The 22,892-nt window shown below is 37.5% G+C and overlaps 2 protein-coding genes across 5 annotated transcripts in view; one reads left to right on the plus strand and one right to left on the minus strand.

Annotated features, from left to right (window-relative positions):
- The first annotated feature begins 262 nt into the window (after positions 1-262).
- Positions 263-5,498, plus strand: LOC127428801 (uncharacterized). 4 transcript variants are annotated; one of them, XM_051677406.1, is made up of 6 exons: positions 263-345; positions 986-1,305; positions 1,403-1,695; positions 2,318-2,413; positions 4,016-4,056; positions 4,391-5,498. In XM_051677406.1, the coding sequence occupies exons 2-5, from the start codon at positions 1,015-1,017 to the stop codon at positions 4,047-4,049; spliced, it is 714 nt and encodes a 237-aa protein (XP_051533366.1). In that variant the 5' UTR covers positions 263-345; positions 986-1,014; the 3' UTR covers positions 4,050-4,056; positions 4,391-5,498. The 4 variants fall into 4 exon arrangements, with proteins under 4 accessions (XP_051533366.1, XP_051533367.1, XP_051533365.1 ...); XM_051677407.1 differs by having other exon boundaries at positions 4,022-4,056; XM_051677405.1 differs by lacking the exons at positions 4,016-4,056; positions 4,391-5,498 and adding an exon at positions 3,105-3,997.
- A 222-nt stretch (positions 5,499-5,720) lies between these two features.
- plrdgb (PITP-less RdgB-like protein) overlaps positions 5,721-22,892 on the minus strand; it is an 80,812-nt gene continuing 63,640 nt past the window's right edge. The window contains exons 12-19 of the mRNA XM_051677432.1: positions 19,353-19,469; positions 18,337-18,453; positions 16,399-16,547; positions 14,447-14,596; positions 14,170-14,353; positions 13,424-13,552; positions 12,248-12,658; positions 5,721-7,213 (exon numbers count right to left, since the gene is read on the minus strand). Coding sequence (XP_051533392.1) covers positions 12,311-12,658; positions 13,424-13,552; positions 14,170-14,353; positions 14,447-14,596; positions 16,399-16,547; positions 18,337-18,453; positions 19,353-19,469 — 1,194 coding nt within the window. The 3' untranslated portion in view covers positions 5,721-7,213; positions 12,248-12,310. The remainder of the gene's footprint in view (positions 7,214-12,247; positions 12,659-13,423; positions 13,553-14,169; positions 14,354-14,446; positions 14,597-16,398; positions 16,548-18,336; positions 18,454-19,352; positions 19,470-22,892) is intronic.

Consider the following 22,892-nt stretch of genomic DNA (forward strand, 5'->3'; position numbering starts at 1 on the left):
CCATTATATTTTCTATTTATACTCTTACCTTGTTTTATATTCTGTCTCACTGTAATGTTCTGTGCACTTGTTTCTCCTATAACCAAAATAAAATTCCTTGTGTACGTGAGAACACTTGGCAATAAAGCTCATTCTGATTCTGAAAAGATACTTCTTTTACCTTAACAAAGGGCCGTTCCTTACGTCAGATTGCGATTGCGACGCAACGACACGTTAAACCAATCGGAGTGGAGCAGCGGAACAACGGTGGGCGGGGTCTTTCTTCCAAAGGGAGCTGTCCGCCAAATTCAAACAGCCACACGAGACAAAGTTAAGGACAGTAACCAGCCTGGATACAAAATAACGGTAGGTTTAAACTTTTAAGGCGATTTTTACGCAATATAGTTTGAAGCATGTGCTTCGCTGCTGTGTTTGTGGGGATATATTGAGGATAGTTTTGCTTCTTTTGTGAAATTGCTATCATATACAGCGTTAACTGTTTAGCAGTTGAATGGATAGTTTGCTCACTGTTGTTTTGTTTTTGTCTAATCTCTGCTTTACATTACTAATATCTCGTAGAATCACGTGTACGTCTAGTTGCATTTGATCTCCAAATGGATTGTTTACGGGGTAAATAGTGTTAATTTCGAGACAGATCAGCTGTTTAATTGGAAATAATGTCCAATTCTAATTACTGGATCCAGTTCAACTCAACTGAGCGGTATAATACGGCTGCCCTACAAGTGGCCATGCGGGGGCGTTCACGCCGAACGCATCCATCCGCGCTGTTTTTCTATTGTTTTTATGTAAATATACGCTGGACGGACATTTGACTGGTATTTCAGCGTCTCGCGTAGGAGTACCGCGTTTTTGGGATGCTGTGACAAGTCATACAGACCCTGCGTTCTGCTCTGGCGCTGCGTCTCACTTTTTAACGCAATAACGCGTTCGGTCTGAACGGCCCCTAATGCAAGTATGCTAAATACTGCTTTCTTTCTGCAAATAGACGTATTACGTTACCTTAAAGTTCTCACAATGACGTCCACTACTGCTGTTAGCGGGGTCTGGAGGTCGCATGCTGTCCTCGATGAGTCGGACCCTGACTGCTCGCCCGAAGCACCGCAGCAATTTAAGAAGATTCGCTCCTCCAGCTCACTGAATTCACTGAGAATGTCTCTGCGCAAACGACTGCCTTTGAATCCAGTGCAGTCCAACGTCAACATCTCCGAGAATCCCACCTGGGAGTCTCTTCAGATTAATCAAAAGGCTAGTGCTGTCCGCAAAATGACCCGCGGTGCAAAAAACTCAATAGGGAACGTCTATCAGGTGGGCTTCACTCTAAATGCGTTCTTCTTTTAACCTGAATACAGAATAAAAATGATATGTCAATTACTTTTTTCTTATATTTGTCAATTCTAATTAGAGGTTTCAAAGGTGCAGACAGTCACGTCAAGAGTGTCTGGTGATGACACCCGGTAGAATATCTGAAGGGGAGGAATATGATTGCACTCCGAAACGATCTGCTGCCCCTACTACAATCACCCCCAGGCGAACTCCAAGGTCAACCAGCAAGCGAACTCCTCGAGGGGCCTCTACCCCAGATGCCAGTGTCTCTTCAGTTAGGACAGCGAAGACCAGGGGCACCAGGAGGCAGCTGGTACGCATGGCAGCACTGAAAAGCCCTTTTGCCTCACCCTACACTATGAACCGCAGGAGGTGAGATTGCACATCTGCACTCAGAACTTAGTTGGAAAAAAATATTGCATTAGATCAGGGGTTTTCAACCTTTACAGACCCAGAGACCTGCTCTCAGCCAACCCAGGGACCCCAAAGGTTAAAAAAAAATGTATATTTTCTTTGTAACACAATAAAAATCTTTCATTGAGAACATTACCTGCCATTCCTAAAATATATACTACTTAACATATCATTAATTATAAAATTAGAAATTAGTATGTTAAGATTCTTTCTGTACAATGTCTTAAAGGAAATGTGTACCCCAAAATTTGTATTCTGTCATCATTGTCCTCGTGTTATTTCAAACCTGTATGACCTGACAGCCTCAGTCACCATTCACTTGCATTGTGTGGAGAGAAAAAAAATATGCTGTAAATGTGAATGGTGACTGAGGCTGTCAGTTCCTAACATTCTGCTTGGCATCTCCTTTTGTGTTGCGAAGAAAAGAAAGTCAAATGGGTTTGAAATAACATTTATAAGGATGAGTTAATGATGACATAAATTTTATTTTTGGGTGAACTATTCCTTTAAGGGATAACCAGAGCTGTTATGCAGATATGAATGTAACACAAACACAACGGTCCTCTCCATCCCATGACAGGCAGTTTGATGAGGATCTGGATTGTGTGTCTAAAGGCTTCCAGCGGCTGAAGCGTCTCTCTCAAGCTTTTGATGATGCTATTGGGAGTCATGACCGGTGAGTACAACAGATCTTGTCCCATTCTTATTCTGTAAAAAAAAGCCAATGAAATTAATCCACTTGTTTTAACCCTGATGAGAATTTTCTTTAAGGATAGTTCACCCAAAAAAATAAAAACTCTCTCATCATTTACTCACCCTCATGCCATCACAGATGTGTATGACTTTCTTTCTTCTGCTGAACACAAATTAAGATTTTTAGAAGAATGTTTCAGCTCTGTAGGTCCATAAAGTGAATGGTGACCAGTACTTTGAAGGTTCAAAAAGCACATAAAGGAAACATAAAAGTAATCCATAAGACTCCAGTGGTTAAATCCATGTCTTCAGAAGCAATATGATAGGTGTGGGTGAGAAACAGATCCATTTTTAGTTCCTTTTTTTCTGTAAATCTCCGCTTTCACATTCTTCTTTTGTTTTTGGCGATTCGCATTCTTTGTGCATATCACCACCTACTGGGAAGGGAGGAGAATTTATTTTCAAAAAGGACTTAAATATTTATCTGTTTCTCCCCCACATATATCATATCGCTTCTGAAGGCATGGATTTTACCACTGGAGTGATATACTGCAGATTACTTTTATGCTTCCTTTGTGCTTTTTGGAGCTTCAAAGTTCCGGCCATCATTCACTTGCATTATATGGACCAACAGAGCTAAATAATTTCAAAACATCTTTCTTTGTATTCTGCAGAAGAAAGAAAGTCATTCACATCTGGGATGGCATGAGGGTGAGTAAATGATGAGAGAATTTTCATTTTTGGGTGAACTATCCCTTTAACCTTTCATACATTTTCTGTCAATTTTTGTTTATTTTTTTCCATCTGCCCTTAAAAGTGGAAGTGAGAGATAGCAAGTCTGCTCACTGAGGCATAATGTTATCCCAGTTCCCACTCATGACATTTAGCTGTTTCCTGTTTGTATTTTGTACCCAACCCTCGTAAAAAAAATAAATCAATAAAAAAATAATGTTGGGCAGCTTAAAACTAGACAAGCCCCATGTGTCCCAAATTCTACGCAGCACTGTTCCTTGCAGGATATAAAGTGGTCTGCTCTTGGGGATTGTTGTCTAACAGTAAACACATGCTGGAAATGATCACTGACTGGTCTCAATCGTGTAACTGCAGCGATTTGATACTGAGATGCTTTTTTTTTATTTTTATGAATGAATGAATCAAAGCAATTTCATTGTTTTACTTGGAATCCTTTCTTTTAGATATTTTGTTTTTTAAAGTTTGTTAAAGATGCAATTTGAGATATTGTGTTCTTATTTGGTTCTGGAAAAGAACAAAAATATATAAGCAAGTCATATGGTGCCCTCATTAAGCTGGATTGAGGTGTGAAAAACAGCATCCCCCTCTCCACCCTCTTTTGAATTCCACACATAACTTTTATCCCGCCAAGATTTTCAAACTGCTCAACAGTCTCATTCCTTGGTGGGAAGTCATTCTTAATCAATGTGACCAAAGGGAATCTAGGGGATTTTAGGTCGTAGAAAAATCCCATTTATTGCAGTGAGCAACCACAGTGAAAAGGCAATGTCTTTCTGAATTGCACTGTCTTTCTGAATGAATAGTCAAATTAAAATTTCTCTCATTCTGCAAGCAACAGATTCAGGGACTGTCTTATCATGGAGTAAAACTGAGGTAAAGTTATGGAAGTTTTTTTTCTAAAACAACTTTTGCTTGTTATCTAATTTTCTAATCGTACTAAAAGGTAGCTAACAGCCTGATTTACAATGGCTGCTGCTTGTTTGCACACTGTGATTTAATTTTAGTATAATATGGTGTTTCACTTTTGGTGTTTGTGTTTTAATATTTAACAATTTATAAAAAGATACCATCCTGAATGCATTTGCACTTTTAAATAAGCTTTTAAATGATGATGCATACTCCTAATATAGTGAACGATTAACTCCACTGCATGCTTAATCCCATACTTTACTCTGTGCAACTATTATTTATGATGATGTTATTTCAGGGTCCAGGCCATGGAGCACTACCAAACAGTTATGACTATGGGCCACAGCTCCACCAAGAGCAATCTTTCCAGAGGACTGAACAGGGCTTCCATCTGAAAGCAGACCCAACGTGTACAGCATGCAGTAAGCAGCTGGACTGATGAAGCCCTGTCAAATATCCGCAAGGCCCCTTAAAAAAGGGACCATTGTCATGTTTTCCTTATGCTTTCAAACTCATTTTCTTGTATGTGTACGTGCCAGAAGAGGCCTTGTCCAGTATTTTGAAGGGACAGTTTCTTATCATTGATTGTTATGCTGTCTGTATCTTTTAAGTGTTTAAAGCAATGGGCAACTATTGTTGTTTTAGAAACAAACATACTGTATGGGAACATTTGCGTATAGCATGATGTGCATGATTATAGTTAATGCACCTTTATGGGTCACTTCCCTTACATACTAAAGCTGTTTAGTAATTCTAAACAATTTCTTGTGAGAAAAAAAAATGTGAATACTAAATAAATGTAGCTTATAAAGAGGTCAAGCTTTGGGATGAGAAGAAATGCTGAAAGTTATTCCTCAACAACAGTATTCAGGGATTTTGTTTGGTCTACAATATTTTGAAAATAATGTGAATATCCCCTTTTTGTAAAAATATTGCTGCCTAAAACTAACATGGTGCGATTCTGTCTTCTTGACTGGGAGACATTACTATTGCTACTATGTTTATTAACTGTTTTAACCTCTTTAGTTTCATTTTAACTGTATTTAGTTTAGGACTTAACTCATTCTAATATAGGGTTTTAAAGGCTAAGGAAAATGCTAATTGTACAATAATTAGAGGAAATATCCTACAATTGTTGGCAATTAATAAAGTGCATATTATAAAATGCACCATAATCACACATTGTACATGCATAGTGATGAATACATATTGCAAAATGACAGCATTGTCCAATAAGATCATTCATTGTACAATTGATTGTCTATTCAGCTGTGGTAATATGCCTTTGAGTTTAAATGACTATATTTGCAGTAATATTATTTGGCAAAATATGTATATTTTTAAGGGAAAAAAGACAGAAGCAGAATTGTTTACCTTTTATACCTAATAAAAATACTTTTCCATAATTAGTAGTGTCTTATCACTCTAGTTGATATTTATTATAAACTTCTAAATCTTAATTTATTATATTTAAGTTACAGTGTTGATTACAGTGTTGATTTTTGCCATTTCGTGTTCTAGAAAATTACGAGAAAGTTGAATTCATGTTGTATGCTTTGAAATACCTCCTTTACACAAACAATTTAACAGATAGGAATGGTTATCCAATAACATCCAATAATAGTGTCTACGAAATACATTTATTCAATTATATACAATTTTGTGCAACAGCCATATTCACAAAAATTAAAACAGATTCTCTCGGAAAATGTCACGAATATCAACCACAGCATGGCGTCTTAATCTGTCAGAACGTAGTCTATTAACACATACTGCATCCTGGATGAAGGCAACACTAGAATGCTCTTTACACTATTAGTGTACAGCACTAAGTCATTATGAATAAAACTGACAGAATATAAATGAAGAATTTGGACTTACATAAACATGCAGACAAGAGTCAGAAAAAGTAAGTTGGAATTATCTTTGCAAGGTCCATTCTTTATCTAAGCTCCTTTTATCTTATGCCTCCTTAAAAACAGCAAGAAAACAGACATCCATCTTCCAAGAAACAGACATGCAAGAAGATCTGGTGGATGTGTAGGTCACCAAAGAGTTATTAAGAACACAAAGCCTCGGGTTGCAGTTGCTAGATGTGTTTCAGGTGCATGGTTACCTTCACAAAAGACCATTACAGGAGCCTGCAGAGAGCATTCACCACACGTTAAATGAGTCTTCTGGCAAAGCAGAAAACTCAATACAAGAAAAGCTGTCCCTGACACTACCTCCTGTCAATAGCCTTTCTTTCTTCATTGTTCTGTCCTTGTCTCAGTTGACACAGCCATGATCTCTTTCCTTCAGTCTTCTGCAGCAACACTGACTGTCACAAATGAGGGTTGTTAAAGTCAACATGAAATTAAAATTGATCCCATTTTCTGCCTTAAAAGGACAGTTCACCCAATAATGAAAATGTAGTCACTGTTTACTCACCCTTTTGTTGTTCCAAACCTCTTTGACTTTCTTCTGTGAAACACAAATGTAGAATGTTAGAGTGACCACTTCAGTCACCATTCACTTTCATTGTATTAAAAAAGGCAATAAAAGTGAATGGTGACTGAGGCTAACATTCAGTCTAACATCCGCTTTTATGTTCCACAGAAGAAAGAAAGTCCTGCGGGTTGTATTTAGAAAACTCACATTTAAGTCTGGCTCCATTCTGGTATGGAACACCAACTTTTTCACAATCCAGTAAATTTTGGATAGATAAAATCAACTCCTGCCCAACAATCTTACTCGTTGAGTATCCTGTTTCACTCTGAACTGTTACATTACACAAGTAAAATGGGTTGCGAATGGGGTTTCATATTGACTTTAAACCATTCATTGTCCAGTCTTATGGCTTGATCGTTATTAATCTTCTCTATCCTTCATGTTCATGTCACCGCTAAATCCTTGTGCTTTGCCAAAACAAACACTTTCATGTTGTTTGCTGTTTGTCTCAGTCCTCTGGGGTTGTTAGTTTTGGTGATGATTTGTGAATCCTCGCAGCTCACTCTTGAACAATCAGGCTCCAGCCATGTTTCTTTCAAGGAGCAGATCTTTCATGTTTACACAAAAAATGAAAAAATCTTCTTGTTTGAGATGGGATTTTGTGTTTGAAAATAAAATGTATCTGCAGATACTGTGGATGAAGAAAAAAAAGACATTAGAAAGACGTCAGAAGAAGACAGACAAAGCCATCAGTATTTGCTATGCAGGAGTTGCAAAAATGTGTGTACTCCAGCTATTAAAATGTTAGCATAAAGCGATAAGACACCAGAGGCCATGAATTAAAGTGATTTTACCACTGTTAAGGGCTATTGGTAAGTTAGGTAAAATCAATGTAATGCACTGCAACAACTTTTGCATTAATGAAGAAGCTAATATAGAATCTGTGTACAGTAGAATATGGCACATGAGTATACAAAATTCAATTTAGGCTTGTCACAGTTGTCCATATATACTGCAGGCTACTTTAGAAAGGCTCCAAACGTGATTCATCTATTCAGATTTTAAACCCAGATCTGTTTAATAATCTGTTCTTAATATCCTGTAAACTTTGCAATCTATCCACAAGTCTTCACGCAAAAATATGTTTTTTCAATATTTTATTGCACAAATATTTTTAAATATTGGTAACACTTTACAATAAGATTCTATTTGTTGACATTAAAGCATTAGGTATCATGGACTAAAAGTTACCAATATATTTGTAGAGTATTTATTTATATTTGATTAACGTTAATTTATAATGAAAATTATGAAAATGAAAATACAATTGTTCTTTGTTAGTTATTAACATATCCAACTTCTTGCATATGTTACTTGCATATGCATGTTACTTTCTGCATATACTGTACATAGGTCATTTTATGTTTATGTTGAAAGTAATGTTAACCAAGATTAATAAGTCCTGAAAAAGTGTTGTTTTTTTAAGTTCATGTTAATGAATGTAGTTATCTAATGTTAAAAAATACAACCTTATTGTAAAATGTTACCAAAATATTTTATTTATATTTAATATTTTATTTTTTCATTATGATACATTGTATGTTACAGAGCCTCTAGGGGTTTTCAAACTGGTGTCTGCAGAACCCCAGGGGGCTGCAAGGGGGTGCAAGGGGGTCCGCAGAAAATTTCAGAAAAAAAAGAGGTGGAAAAAGCATGTTATATAGGGATGCTCAAGTAATTGTATTTTAACTGCGATCACGGTTTCTGCCTCTCGCAGTTAATTAAGCATAACCGTCTGCGATATTAGTGAGCTAGCAAACAGAAATGATCAGCCAGGTAAAGTTACAAATTGTGACTAATTTTATTATAGGCTGTGTCTACGGATGACAGACCAAATCACAAGCTCTTTTGAAGTTTGTTTTGAACTCAACTGACCTATCATGCTCTCTTCAGAAGTTCGCCACTGACCAATCAGTTTCACTTTCGAGCCCGCGCTGAAATACAGAGCTGCAGTAGTTTGAGTATTGTATGTCTCGTATCTGCGCCACTTTGATTACATGAGGCTCGCATCAGAGAGATGGAAAATGCTGCCTTCGGAGACTGTATACGGAGGTGGGATGAAAATTAGGTGTCTTTCAAACTGTTCTGAGACCCGTTTCCATAAGAGTTCCATACATTCAACAACATTGTCGGTTAAAAGCCATTAAGATCAGGTAGCAAGTAAGCTTAATAAACTTCATATGCAGCATGGTGTTACAGCAGTTCTGTGCTCGATCTCGTGCTCTGAGTTTGGTTCATGGGCATCGCTAACGTAAGCTGACCACGTTAAAAAGCGCTCCAGATTTACTTAAATTGCACATTTGCATAATTTCAAGTATGTTTGGCCATTATAAGCACTTAAAAAAATCTAAAATAAACCCATGGCACTGGGGTTTTGTGGGCCGAGGAGGAGATGGGAGCATTTTACCATGTTTGAAACTGCAAGAAGCACCAGAGCCTGTCAAAGCCTTTGTCAACAGAAACAACACATACAATTTCTTCAGTTTTTTTTTTTTTTTTGGGGGGGGGGGTTTCTCAGTAAAATAAAGGCATGAGACCGCATAGCATTTCCGCCTGTTAAATTATTACAGAAATATATTACTATTGTTTATTGCAATAATAATAATAATAATAATAAATTATTTTTTAAAGAGAACTTAAGTGTGAATCCCCTACAGAGTAACTCTTATACTGGAAGTAAAGCATGGGCAAAACATGACTTATAGCAGTCTAGGGGATCCCTGGGAAGAGGATCATCATATTTGGGGGTCCTTGGCATCAAAAAGTTTGAAAACCCCTTAGAGGACAGGGCGGGAATTCTGTAATATCTGAAACAGTTTTGCGTGCACTCGCAATGGTTTGAGTTCCCTCGCAATACGCTTTGCCTTCCCTTGCAGTAAATTTACCATGGTTTTACTAAAGTAACCATATTTTAACCTTAACATTTGTAGTTATACCATTATAGTAATAATACAGGAAAATTAAAACCATGGTAATAAAAATCATAATTTTGTGCTCATTATGGTTTTACTACAACATCTGTAGTACAACCATAGTAACCACAAGAATTGTCATGGTTAATCTATAGTAAAACCATGGTTACTACTGAATATGGATACAGTATACTGTATTAAAATCATGGTTTCTGCCAAAAACAAAAAAACAAAAAAAAAAAAACATGGTTACATACTTTTCATAATTACTACAATATCACTATAGTAAAACCATAGTTTCTTACCCCCCCCCCCCCCATAACAGTCATGGTTACTACAATATTACTATAGAAAAAAATGATTTCTGCCAAAAACGATGGTTTCTAGAGTCTACAATTTTATTGTAAAATCAATTAAATTATAATATTTGTATAGTAAAACCATAATAACCACAAAATTATCATTTTTATTACCATAGTTTTCATTTTCTCGTATTATCACTTTTCACTACAAATATCATGGTTAAAATATTGTTACTGTAAACCATGGTAAATTTATTACGAGGGAACGCAAAACTTATTGCGAGGGCATACAACACTATTTTTTTAAAAGTCCCACCCTGTCCTTTAAGGGGCTTCGTAGTATGTCATGTATAAACTAGCTATTGAAAACAGCTCAGACATAAACATTTTTATGGTTGTGGAATCTTCTGATGGCATTGCAATACAAACGAAACTTTTCACGAGTCCTGGAATAGAGCAGAAAAGTTCTGTGGCCATTAATGTTTCTAGTAGCCAATTAACTTCCTCCCTAAAGTTCAAGACAATGGCTGAGATTCGTACGCTCCCCTTCGCCAAAGCAGGATTGGCAATAAGAAAGCCACTTTTCCCAGCCTCTGGGCTGTCATGTACAGATACAAAGACTGATTTAGCCTGTGACAGTGAGAGGGGACCTGTGCCATCCAGAGCAACTCAAGTGCGTCAGAGCAACCCCACAGGGAGCCAATGGCCTTCAGTCAGCCAATGTGCTGCTCTGGCTCTAAGCAATCCAATACAAATGAGGGGCTGTTTCCAAATGACAGTCTGCTCACTCCATAGCTGCACTACAGGAGTTTTGTCAGTGCACTGAATCAAATATCACAGAGTGAATCTCCACAGATATGTAGAATGAATGGAGCTTTGTCAAATCAATCTCAAAACAAGTATCTCCATGACAACTCTAGAGAAACATCTTCATCAGCATGCTGTTGTTGCATAGGCATAGAGATGAGGTGTGCACAGCTGATACCAGTGGCAATTTATATCAATTAATAAAGCTTTGTTTCTAAACTACTGTAACTAACTATTTAAGCAATATCAAATGTGCATGTTGTACTCATTATCAAAAGAGAGGACAGGAACTAACTGTTGTGTAAATATCATACTAAAACAAATAGTTCTGCCTCTAAATTCTGCATTCAAAGCCATTGTAAAATGACTATAAATGCACACGTGACCGTGCATTCTATATTAATGCGGCAAGTTGCTACATTACTTAGCAACTGCAATTACTACAGAGTGACCTTTGAGGGGACTGCATACCAGTTCAAAGTTCTGCACTTTGGCTTGTCCCTTGCTGCCCTCACTTTTATGAAATGTGCAGCACTCGCTCCATGTATTGAACTACATTGATGATTGTTTGCTTTTAGCACAAATGGGATCCACACAGGGATCTGCGACTTTTGGGCCTCAAAGTCAACTGGGCGAAAAGCGTGGCCATGTTGGCACTTCTGTCCAGCGAACACACTTAGGCTTCAATTTACTAAAGGTTTGCGTGTATTTACATGTGCAAACTTGATATCATGCTAATCAGTAGCGGTTTTAGCTTGTATGGTGCTCTGGGCTTGTACGTTTATAATGAATATTTCAAGTGAAGAGTGTCAATAGCAGAGATTGTATGATGGACACGCACTGATGGCCACGCACTGTCACCTCTGGTACTCCATAACTCAGGCTCTGCTGGGCTTGGATGCCCTAACTCACAACTGGCCAGCGTGGGCGTGTCCTTGGAGGACATTTGCCTAGCTGCTGGCTGGGCTTTCCCCAACAGCTTTGCCAGGTTTTATAACTTTGATGTCCCTTACCTCTCTTTCCAAATCCTTCCTGTGAAGGAGGGTTGATTTCTCAATGTTCACTGCTTACTGCCTTACTGGCTAGTTGAATTTGTGTACTTGCTTTTGATCTTATGACCATGTCGTTCCTTGTCTCTTCCCAGTGTTAAGAGCAATTTTGGCTAGTGGCATTGCAGAGTTTACAGTGTTGTCATTTTTATATTTTCTAACAATACATGCTTATTGAGTTTTTCTCTTTTTCTTTCTATTGTTCAATACGAAAGGGAGATTATGTCAATGCCTTTTCAACTACCCTAATGGCTAGTAAGCATTGCCTTTTTTGTGCGAATCAGTAGCACAGCACGATGGTGCACATTTCCCATAGCATCAGTTACAGTCGCAGTGTTGAAGCGAACGACTTGAAAGGGAACGTTCTGGTTACGTCTGTACTTTTAAAAATGTATTTTTAATAATACTACATTTATAATAAACTAGTGAATGAAAAAGTTGAAAAAAAGTTAAAATAATGAAAACCTGCAGTTAATGCACTGTTATGCACAGTCTCTCGTGGCTTATTGTTTAAAAACATCTCATCATCTTGCCTTACAAAAATAATGGTTACTTCATATATTGTGACAAACTGGAAGGTTAAGTTAGCACTTACTGCAGTAGATGGGGTTGCTCTCCTTCAACATATACTCTTTTCTCCACAACTAATGGAGTTCTTTTATAGTGTCACATCTTGTATTCTCTCGCCCTCCTCCTCCTCGTCCTGATCATCGGTTTGAATGCGGATCTCTGGTCCATCTTTATTGGACTCTGGCTGGCTCAGAGCACGCTCAGGTTTGGGGGTGGAGACAGATGAGGAGGGCGGAGATGGCTGCTGAACAGACATGGCTCGACGCAGCAGTGGGGTGCGCTTGCAGGACAGGAAGTCAGGGGATGGAGACAGGAAATCCGTCTTTGAGGAGAGGCCAAAAGAGCCCTGACGTAGCACCATGCGGTTCTTTTTGGAGCGTGGGCCGTGCTCAAACTCTAGAGTAGAGAGGTGAGCTGCGTAGCCTTCACTTAGAAACTGAGAAAGATGAGAAATGGATGTAGGGAAGATACATCCATTTTGAACTATAAGATACATGGGCCTCAAAAAGCATTTGAATAGGGAAGCCACACTTAGATCTGAATGTCATTACATTAGAAACACAATATCAAAGCCAAGTCAAGTCATTTTTATGTGTATAGCGCATTTCACAACACATTGTTTCAATGCAGCTTTACAGAAAATTATGCTGTAATGTCTTTTACATGAATATTGTGATTGAAAATCATGCCTTAAAATTATTAAAAGCAAGTGGCAACTGCAAACAAACATTTTCCCAGAACTTAATTCAATTTTCTAAGCCATAATTAAAGTAACCAGTTAACCAGCTGGCATAAAGGTGATTTTTTGTTTCCAAGCAGAGTTAACCACAGGTGTTGTTCAACAATGTTTAACTAATAGAAAATGTCCAAATACTTTGTCTTAATTTTGAACAGAATATATATTGCTTTATTATTTTAAAAGCTAACAAAGTCCTTTCTGTGAAATTTCTTGCTTGAAAAGTATGCTTGTGCTATTTGTCTTTAAAATAAATGCCACCAAGTTTGGTATTTTCTCATCTTATGCAATGACATGCATACAATTTTAAGTGTTTTCATTCTTTTGGCAGTGACTGTATGTTAAATAATGGAATGGACTAAGAGATAAATATCTTATTATACTTGTTATTACAGTTGGCTTTATTTTTAATATGGGGTGTATTTATACCTGTTGACCTGGTAAACTAAATTAAATGAGCTTCACCTGGCATTGGTGCTGATGCTTCTTAGATGGTCTGCCCACAATGTATATCTGATTCGGTGCCAGTCCCAATGTGCTGTACACAGACATGTCCTTCATTGAACCATATGCTGCACTAATCTTAATGTGACACTGTGGAAAAAAGCAATAGTCTTCATGTTTTGGGGGTTTAAAATAGCCCAGTTTCTGCAGTTTCTATGCAACTGCTCAGCCATGTATGAATCGGTGAAGCACCTACAATGGAAGTAAATGGGGCCAATTTTTGGAGGGTATAAAGGCAGAAATGTGAAGCTTATAACTTTATAAAAGTAAATCATTTTATATTATTTCTTCTGTTAAAACTTGTGTATTATTTGAGCTGTAAAGTTGTTTAAATCATCATTTTTGTGTTTTAGGGTTTATGGCCTTAAGCTGTCATGTCAACTAATTAGTAAAATTTGATATAACTTTACACAGAAAAGGTTAGTACACGATTTTATCACACTAAAATCATGTTAACACATATATTGTCTTGAGACTATACTTTTGAAACAGTGAGTATTTCAACGTTTAGGGATTGGCCCCGTTTATATCCATTGTAAGTGCTTTTTTGGTAATCAGCATTATGCCATAAATGTTATCGGTTGAGCTTAACTTGTGTTGAACCCGGAATATTACTTTAATTCAAATTTTTGTTTTAAGCATAAAGTTACAATTTTGTCAGATGTCATTGAAAATAATGTTTATCTGTACTGCATCCATAGACAGACCTCTTTCAGCAGACTCTTCAGAAAGATGGTTTTCTGACGCAAGGGGTCGTGAACAAGCCCTTCCGAGAAAAAGACCATGCCCTGAGGGAAGTTGTGCTGTGAGAGCCAGGACACCACCCTCTGCTTCTGCATGTCAGGACGACCAGTGATGTAGATGATCAGATACCCAAGGTCCTGCCAGTGCCTAGTGAGAAATCAAAACACATGCAGTTATTTAGGGTTCAAATATGACACTGGCATAAAGCTTGCCACAATCTGTGCTCAGACAGACACTTACCTGACCACATCCACAGCTCCTGGCCGGACTTTTGGGTCACTGCCCATTAGAGAGACACTGGCAGCGAAAGAGCCATCAATACTAAACACCACACACTCCATTCCATGCGGCAACACTGTAAGAAATGCCTCTGCATTTGTCTGGTCACCTCTTTAAAACATTTAAAAATGAAAAAAATCTTCAACAACATATTCACTTTCACTGATTTCTCATTCTTTCAATAAACGTCCACAGCTTTTACAGTCTATAAATCACAGACGGCTTATGGATTGGGCAAATGCCCCAGGGTCTCTGACTGCCAGAGGTCTCAAGCTGGCTCCCAGTGGTATGACACCTGAAAACAAGGCATTGCAAATGTAACATTTATATACAGGGGCCCCAAAAATATTTGGACATATGATACACAATGTTTGATAGTCCCTGTTTCACACTCTGTTCAAGCTGACGAGCCAAACAACCTATAGTATGTAAGTTTTACATGTTTATGGCACCATCTAGTGGTTATACGTGAAAAAAAGGGTTTTCAATGTTTATATCAATCTATTTAAAATGGTGGGGGACTTGTGTGAAAAGTGACTCTTATGTTGGGATAAATGACAGCTTATTTTAATAATGTAACAGTGACAGTAATGATTATATTGTTACTGATATTTTAAAATGAGTATTTGCTGAATATAAGCAACTTGTGTTTGATTAAAATTTTAAATATTATTTTATTGAAAACCTCCCTTTGAAATTCATGTATCAAATATGATACAACAGGCTTTTGAGGTGGATCTCTCTATCACTATTACATTAAATTCATGCCCACCACAAGAAAAAAAAAAAATCTTTTTAAATTTTGACATATACATTTTATAAGATATATTTAAAGTGTGAACTAATATTTCTGTGTATTTTCATATATGCTGCCTGCTCTGTCTTTATAAATATCTCATTATTTTACATTACAAGCTATTATGATATCATCTCACCATAAGTTCCTGAAACCCAGCGAAAAAAGTTTAATAAAAAAAATCCCTTTTTTAAATGTCAATATAGTGTTTGGTGCAAAAAAATACATGCAGTATGATAAAAATTGTTTATTGAAAAAATAATATTTAATTCATCTTGTTTTTGACGTGCTGAATTGGACTGTAATACATTTAACATTTCCATATTTATAGACCAAGGAGAGGAAGTTCTCATGGCCAAACTTTCAAACATTTGGTATCTCTGAAAAGCCCAGGGAGACCTCTGATAATACCCCAAGATTTACCACTGTAACATGTATGGGCTCAGAAAAACTTAAATAAAAATGTCCTACACAACTACATTTCTGAGCCTCAGGAGGATAATGACCTTTAAAGCCTAATGTATAAAATATGATAAATAAAAAGAAACATGTGCAAATTATTTTTCTTTTTTACAATTTATTTGTATAGTTTGTCTAATGGTACAAAATGTAAAAAAAAATTAGAATTTTCTGACAATTCTTTCATACGTCAGGCTTTACAGGGTTCAGGCACACTTGTAGATATTAATGTGTTCGCATTATGTCGCAAAATATCTACATATTTAGACACTTAGAAAACACACACAAAAAAATGTATTTAATGATGTTAGACAACAAAATATTAAACCAAGTGCAATGATGCTCACAGAACTAGCTTAAATTTTCTGAGCCATTTATTGCAATTATTTTTAACCAACACATCTCAAGGTCACATCATAATGGATGTATAAAGTCAGTTCCCATCAAGTTCACACAGGTGACCTAGCAGAGTAATCACAGGTGTAGTTTATCATGTTACACAAAGTTTGACAACCTGAAAGTGTCAAAATAGTTTTTGTCTTAATTTTTTTGCAATACATCTCTTGTTCCAGGGCCTCACAGGAACATAATAAATCCTTTCTAGACCGATATTGCAGTGATTCATTGTTAGCTATGTTTTTTGAATGCAAATACTTACTTGACTACCATTTTGATGGGGTAGACACCCACTCCAAGTCTTTTATTTGCAGGGATGGTGTAGGACACCCGTCCGCTGTTGCTGGTCATCACGGTGTCAAACAGCACCCAATGACCAGAACCAGGCTGAGTGATTAAAAACACATCCACCTGAGAGACAGATGGCATGTGAATTACCAAGTAATATTCATATGCATATAAGATCACAATTCAAGCTTCTATAATACTGTTTAAAAGTGGGCAAGGTGGAAAATAACAGGGTGGATGTTGAGTGTGTAAAATTAGCCACAGCATGAACTGTGGTGGTGAAATGCTCAAAGGGGACTTCTCCCCCCACCCCCCGAAAAGCAGTGTAACACAGTGAAACGTCCCTGTGATAGGGATCAAGGCAGTCACAAGGAGAATCAAACCATTTGAAGCAGCAATGGCGCCCTCATGCCATCCCAGATGTGTATGACTTTCTTTCTTCAGCAGAACAAAAAGATTTTTAGAAGAATATCTCATGTCTGTAGGTTCATACAGTGCAAGTGACCAAAACTTTGGAGCTCAAAAAAGTACATAAAGGCAGTATAAAAGTAATCCATAAAACTCAGTGGTTTCATTCTGTAGCAATCTAATAGATTTTGGGTGAGAACAGATCAAAATGTAAATTATTTTTCACTGTTCATCTTGCCATTGCATTCTCTAGGCACGATCATGATTTCAAGCTTGATTACATTTCCTAGTGTTTGATGCATGTGCAAAGCGCTAGATGGCACTAGGAAGTGTAATCGAGCTTGAAATCATGATCACCAAGAAGACTGCAGATTTATAGTGGAGTTATATTTTGGTCTGTTCTCACCCAAAACAAATAAAACGTAATGGATCGCTTCAGAAGACATGGATTAAAACACTGAAGTCATATGGATTACTTTTATGCTGCCTTTATGTGCTTTTTGCAGCTTCAAAGTTTTGGTCACCATTCACTTGCATTGTATGTACCTACAGAGATGAGATATTCTTCTAAAAATCTTCATTTGTGTTCAGCAGAAGAAAAAAAGTCATGCACACCTGGGATGGCATGAAGGTAAGTAAATGATGAGAGAATTTTCATTTTTGTGTGAACTACCCTTTAAATACACAATTTCCCTGCCTTTATTATTGAAACATACCATTTTGTTTTTAAATAAAATAAATCCTTGTTTTATTCTTAATAAAACAATACAGATATAATTATTGATTAAGAACAAAAGTAAAAAAAATAAATAAAACAAATTACGCAAATTAATACAATAAATAGGATGGATAAAACACTTAACAAGCCTATTAAAATTGTAAAAATGACTTTAAAATACAACCACACTGTATTTTAAATGTACATAAATTATTTAAAAAGCCAATAATATTTGTATTTTTTTATTTATATTTTAAAATTTTATCCCCTTTTCTCCCCAATTTTGAAATGCCCAATTCCCACTACTTACTAGGTTCTCGTGGTGTCGCGGTTACTCACCTCAATCCAGGTGGCGGAGGATGAGTCTCAGTTGCCTCCGCTTCTGAGACAGTCAATCCGTGCATCTTATCACGTGGCTTGTTGTGCATGACACCGCAGAGACTCACAGCATGTGGAGGCTCATGCTACTCTCCGCGATCCACGCACAACTTACCACATGCCCCATTGAGAGTGAAAACCACTTAACTGCGACCACGAGGAGGTTACCCCATGTGACTCTACCCTCCCTAGCAACCAGGCCAATTTGGTTGCTTAGGAGACCTGGCTGGAGTCACTCAGCACACCCTGGATTCGAACTCGCAGCTCCAAAGGTGGTAGTCAGTGTCAGTACTCACTGAGATACCCAGGCCCCCAAAGCCTGATAGAATTACTGAAATGACGTGTCTTAAAAACAACTAGAAATTCTAATTGTAAACAATTCATAATTGGAGGAAATAAGTCTCTCACCTTTTCCCCTGTCAGCGAGACCATGTCAAGTGGCCCATACATAAACCGCCCCACCAGCGTCTGCGGACCATCCTCCGTCACTATGACATCATGAACTCTATGATTTGCAGTTATGTTCTGTAAATAAATAATAAGATTAAGCTCCAAAAATGACTAATAGCTATTCCAGTAGACCTAGCTACATCTATTGAAGCCTGACTCGTTCTCAGTGTACTAGATAACAAGTGCCATCTCATAGTTCAATATGAAAGGGCTTTGCTTGCTGCCTACATCTGAAGAGTGGTGGTGCATGAAGTATTTTCATTTATTTATTCTGAGACATGTATTGTGAGAGTATAGTATGTGTTAACTGTGTCTTGGCATTTTGAATGATATAATTGTCTAAACAAATCTGCTGCTGGCAGGTTGCAGATTTGACAGCTGTCTGGCACTTCCCCATCTGTCCCTTTAGGGAATGTGGAAATACCTTACAAGATTTCAAGTGCTTTATTATATAAAAGTTCATTAAATAACTGTTAAAATGATTTCATGTTGACAGCATACCTTTGAAAGTATCGTACTGAACTCTAAACACACAGAGTACATGAACAGAATAACAAACCAAATGCAACACTGGCAGGCTAAATATTGCAAAGCTGAGCATTAAGATAATAAAATTGTAATTAGCATCAGATATATAGAAATGTTTTCGGCTGCTTTTCCCTCACTCTCTTGGCCAACTCATGCTTTTAAAAAATAAGAGAAGAAATTCATAGTTAGACAGTTATTTGTCTGCAAAGGTTTTTAAGATCATGTGAAACATACATGCAGTCATGTGTGACTAAACTTTTGAATGGTACTGTATAACACAATACTATTTTCTGTGCTGTTCTATGCAGAATAGATACTAAACATCACAAACATGTTGCATTTTCAGTTTTTTTTTCAGTGGTTTTGTCCAGGTAAATGACACACTGACACCTACACACTGTACCAGCTTTGCAGGATGACTGTAGATATGTGCTTGTGATATTCACCCGTAGTTTGACATGTGTCCTTCTGCGGAGCCACTTCTCTCGTGGGCTGGAGGGAGAAATGGGTACACTATCTGAACAATTGGCCTCCCCAGCCTTCAGGCAGTCACACCGCATTACCTGACATGGAGAAGTAGAAGTATTGTGTACATTTCTAATTCCATGTCTAAGACATAAAGAAACAGTTTTCCACACAAAAGGTGAGGTATTTTCTCCTGGCCACTTTTTTCCATATAATGAAAGTAAATGAGAACTGGGGCTGCCGATTTCCAAAAAGCACCTTATAAGTGGTCCATATGACTCGTGTGCTGTATTCCAAGTCTTCCAATAGCCTTGTGTGAAGAACAGACTAACATTTCAGTCATTATTTACTGAAAATCTTGACATAGTGTTCATGAGAGTTCATGAGAGAAAAAGTGATGACCAATTTGTGAATTATTTATTCTTTTGAGTCTGATCTTTTCAATTAATCGGTTTATCCAGTTCACAAAACCAGTCTGAAGGATTTGTTCTCAAATTGGATTAAGGTTTCGAGTTCAGCTCACTCACTTCATAATACAGTCATAGCTGTTAACAGCTCACTGTAGGGGAAGATTATCAGTGAATAACGACTTAAATTTGGCTCTGTTGCTCACACAAAGTGTATGACTTCAGAAGTCTAAGAATAAGGCACACAAGTCATTGACTACTTTTATGATAGTTTTATGGTGCTTTTTTGACATTACTCATTTACATTCATTATTTAGAAAAGAGTGGTCATAATATTCTTCACAATTTTACCTTTTGTGCTCAACAGAAGAAAGTTTGGAACAACTGGAGGGTGAGCAAATGATGACAGAATATACATTTTTGGGTTAACTATTTTTTTTAATTCTTGTCTGAACGAAGAGCAAATTTTTATTTTTTTATAAATTATATTTGATTTAATATGCTAGATGGAATGTTTTTGTATATTATGTCTGTTCTTTATGCTAGATGGAATGTTTTTTTTCTATATCTGTCTCTTTGCCACTTTCTATTATGTGATTCTCAGTAATGTTTTGTTAAAACACCTCCTCTGAATCTGCATCTTCTCAGCTGTGACATCAAGTTTCACTCGCTGAACACATTAGATATTAAGAGCAGCAATTATTTTAATCTTTTGGTTGGATCAGTGCACTTCTACAGTACATGTTTCCAAATATAGTCACTAGATGACGCATTTCAGCATCATTATATAGTCTGTGCTATATAATGATGCTGAAATGCTCCCCATTTGTTCAGAAGGCAGCTCAAATGAGCGACCATTGTTTGACACAGCGTCCCTGTAGAGCTCTCAACAGATCAAGGTGTTAGTCACTATAAATTCACATGAGTCTCAGCCCATCCGAGAGTCAAGGTCAAGGACCAGAAATTACCAGATTTAATGGCTCCCTGAAAGTGATTAAAACACCCCATATACTTAAAATGTGACAATTCCCATTGTTTTTATAATTTATCTAATATTTATAGAATAGTATATATCATAATATACATATTTCATCTTTTTAGTGGTGGTTTAGAATAGATTTAGGGCTTTAGCAGATACTCAAGCTGTTTTGTTTTGTATTCACTGTTTTAGAGGCAAGTGTTGTTGAATGTGTAGCTAATACACTGATGAGCCAAAACATTATGACCACATGCCTAACATGCTGTTGGTCCTATGCATGCCACCAAAACAGCACCGACCCACCAAGGCATGGACTCTACAAGACCCCTGAAGGTGTCCTGTGGTATCTGGCACCAAGATAATTAGCAGCAGAACCTTCTAGTTCTGTAAATTGCAAGGTGGAGTCACCGTGGATTAGACTTGTTGGTCCAGCACATCCCAAAGATCCTCAATCGGATTGAGATCTGAGGAATTTGGAGGCCAGGGCAACACCTTGAACTCTTCATTATGTTCCTCAAACCATTCCCGAACAATGTGTGGAGTGTGGCAGGGCATATTATCCTGCGGAAAGAGGTCATCAGGGAATACAATTATCATGAAGCGGTGTACCTGGTCTGCAAAGATGTTTAGGTTGGTGGCACGTGTCAAATTGACGTCCACATGAATGGCCAGACCCAGGGTTTCCCAGCAGAACATTGCCCAGAGCATCACACTCCCTCCACCGGCTTGTTGTCTTCCCACAGTGCATCCTGGTGCCATCACTTCCCCAGGTAAATGGTGCACACGTACACGGCCATCCACGTGATGTAAAAGAAAACCGAACTCATCGGACCAGGCGACCTTCTTCCACTGCTCCAAGGTCCAGTTCTGACACTCACGTGCCCATTGTAGGTGCTTTCGACGGTGGACAGGGGTCATAATGGGCACTCTAACTGGTCTGCGCTATGCAGCTCCATACGCAGCAGCGATTGCACTGTGTGTTGTGACACATTCCTCCCATAACCATCATTAAAATTTTCTGTGACTTGTGCCACAGTTTACCTTCTGTCGGTTCGGACCAGACGGGATAGCCTTCAATGACCCTTGGGTGCCCATCACCCTTTCGGTTTGTGGTTTGTCCCTCCTCAGACTACTGTTGGGAGGTACTCACCACTGCTGACTGGGAACACCCCACAAGCCTTATCGTTTCAGAGATGCTCGGACCAAGTCGTCCAATTTGGCCCTTGTCAAAGTCACTCAGGTCTTTACTCCAGCCCATTTCTCCTGCATTCAACATGTTGACTACAAGAACTGATTGTTCACTTACCATCTTATCTACTCAGACCTTGACATGTGGCCTTGTTAGGAGATGATCAACGTTATTCGCTTCACCTCTGATTGGCCATAATATTTTGGCTCATCGATGTCTGTGGTTTTTCATGAAAAATAAATAAATAAATCACCTCATAAAATACTAAACATTAAGAAAAAAGTTGGTGACAAAATCACCAAAACAGTACTGTAATGTACTGTAACAGTAGACAGTAGAGAGCTGTATGTCTACCATTGGGACTTGACAGTTATTTCAGATATATTCTAGCAGGGTGTTTATTATCTTGTGCATTTGATGATGGTTTAATTTTATATTTATATATCCATAATTGTTCAGAAGACTTATTTCAATTAATTCAATTGAGGCATTTAACATAAATGGATGACACTTTTAATATACAAAACAAAAATTGCCTTCATAAAGTTAAATAAAAATGATCAATCTATAAAAAAATCCCCATTCTACTGTGCATTGTTGGACTGACACTGTGCTTTATTTGTAAACTGAATCTGTTTAACAACATATAAATATACAAGATGTATTGATTGGTTTGTTAGGTAGCTTCTGATGATACAATCTTTGACCAACTGACTACAGCTGACCTTAACAAGCAAGGAGGGACTGTCATATTCAAAGAGATATATCACCCAAAAATGGAAATTCTCTCATCATTTACTCCACCTCATTCCATCCTAGATGTGTATGACTTTCTTTATTCAGCCGAACACAAATTAAGATTTTTAGAAGAATATTTCAGTTCTGTAGGTCCATACAGTGCAAGTGAATGGGTACCAAAATTTTGAAACTCCAAAAAGCACATAAA

The sequence above is a fragment of the Myxocyprinus asiaticus genome, chromosome 38 (genome assembly GCF_019703515.2).
Source record: "Myxocyprinus asiaticus isolate MX2 ecotype Aquarium Trade chromosome 38, UBuf_Myxa_2, whole genome shotgun sequence".
Lineage (NCBI taxonomy): Eukaryota > Metazoa > Chordata > Actinopteri > Cypriniformes > Catostomidae > Myxocyprinus > Myxocyprinus asiaticus.

Bases quoted from the DNA above. Each gene is read 5' to 3' on its own strand.
- LOC127428801 (XM_051677405.1), top strand. From the start codon at position 1,015: ATGACGTCCACTACTGCTGTTAGCGGGGTCTGGAGGTCGCATGCTGTC. The intron at 1,306-1,402 runs GTGGGCTTCACT...AATTCTAATTAG, and splicing joins CAATAGGGAACGTCTATCAG to AGGTTTCAAAGGTGCAGACA. The intron at 1,696-2,317 runs GTGAGATTGCAC...ATCCCATGACAG, and splicing joins TACACTATGAACCGCAGGAG to GCAGTTTGATGAGGATCTGG.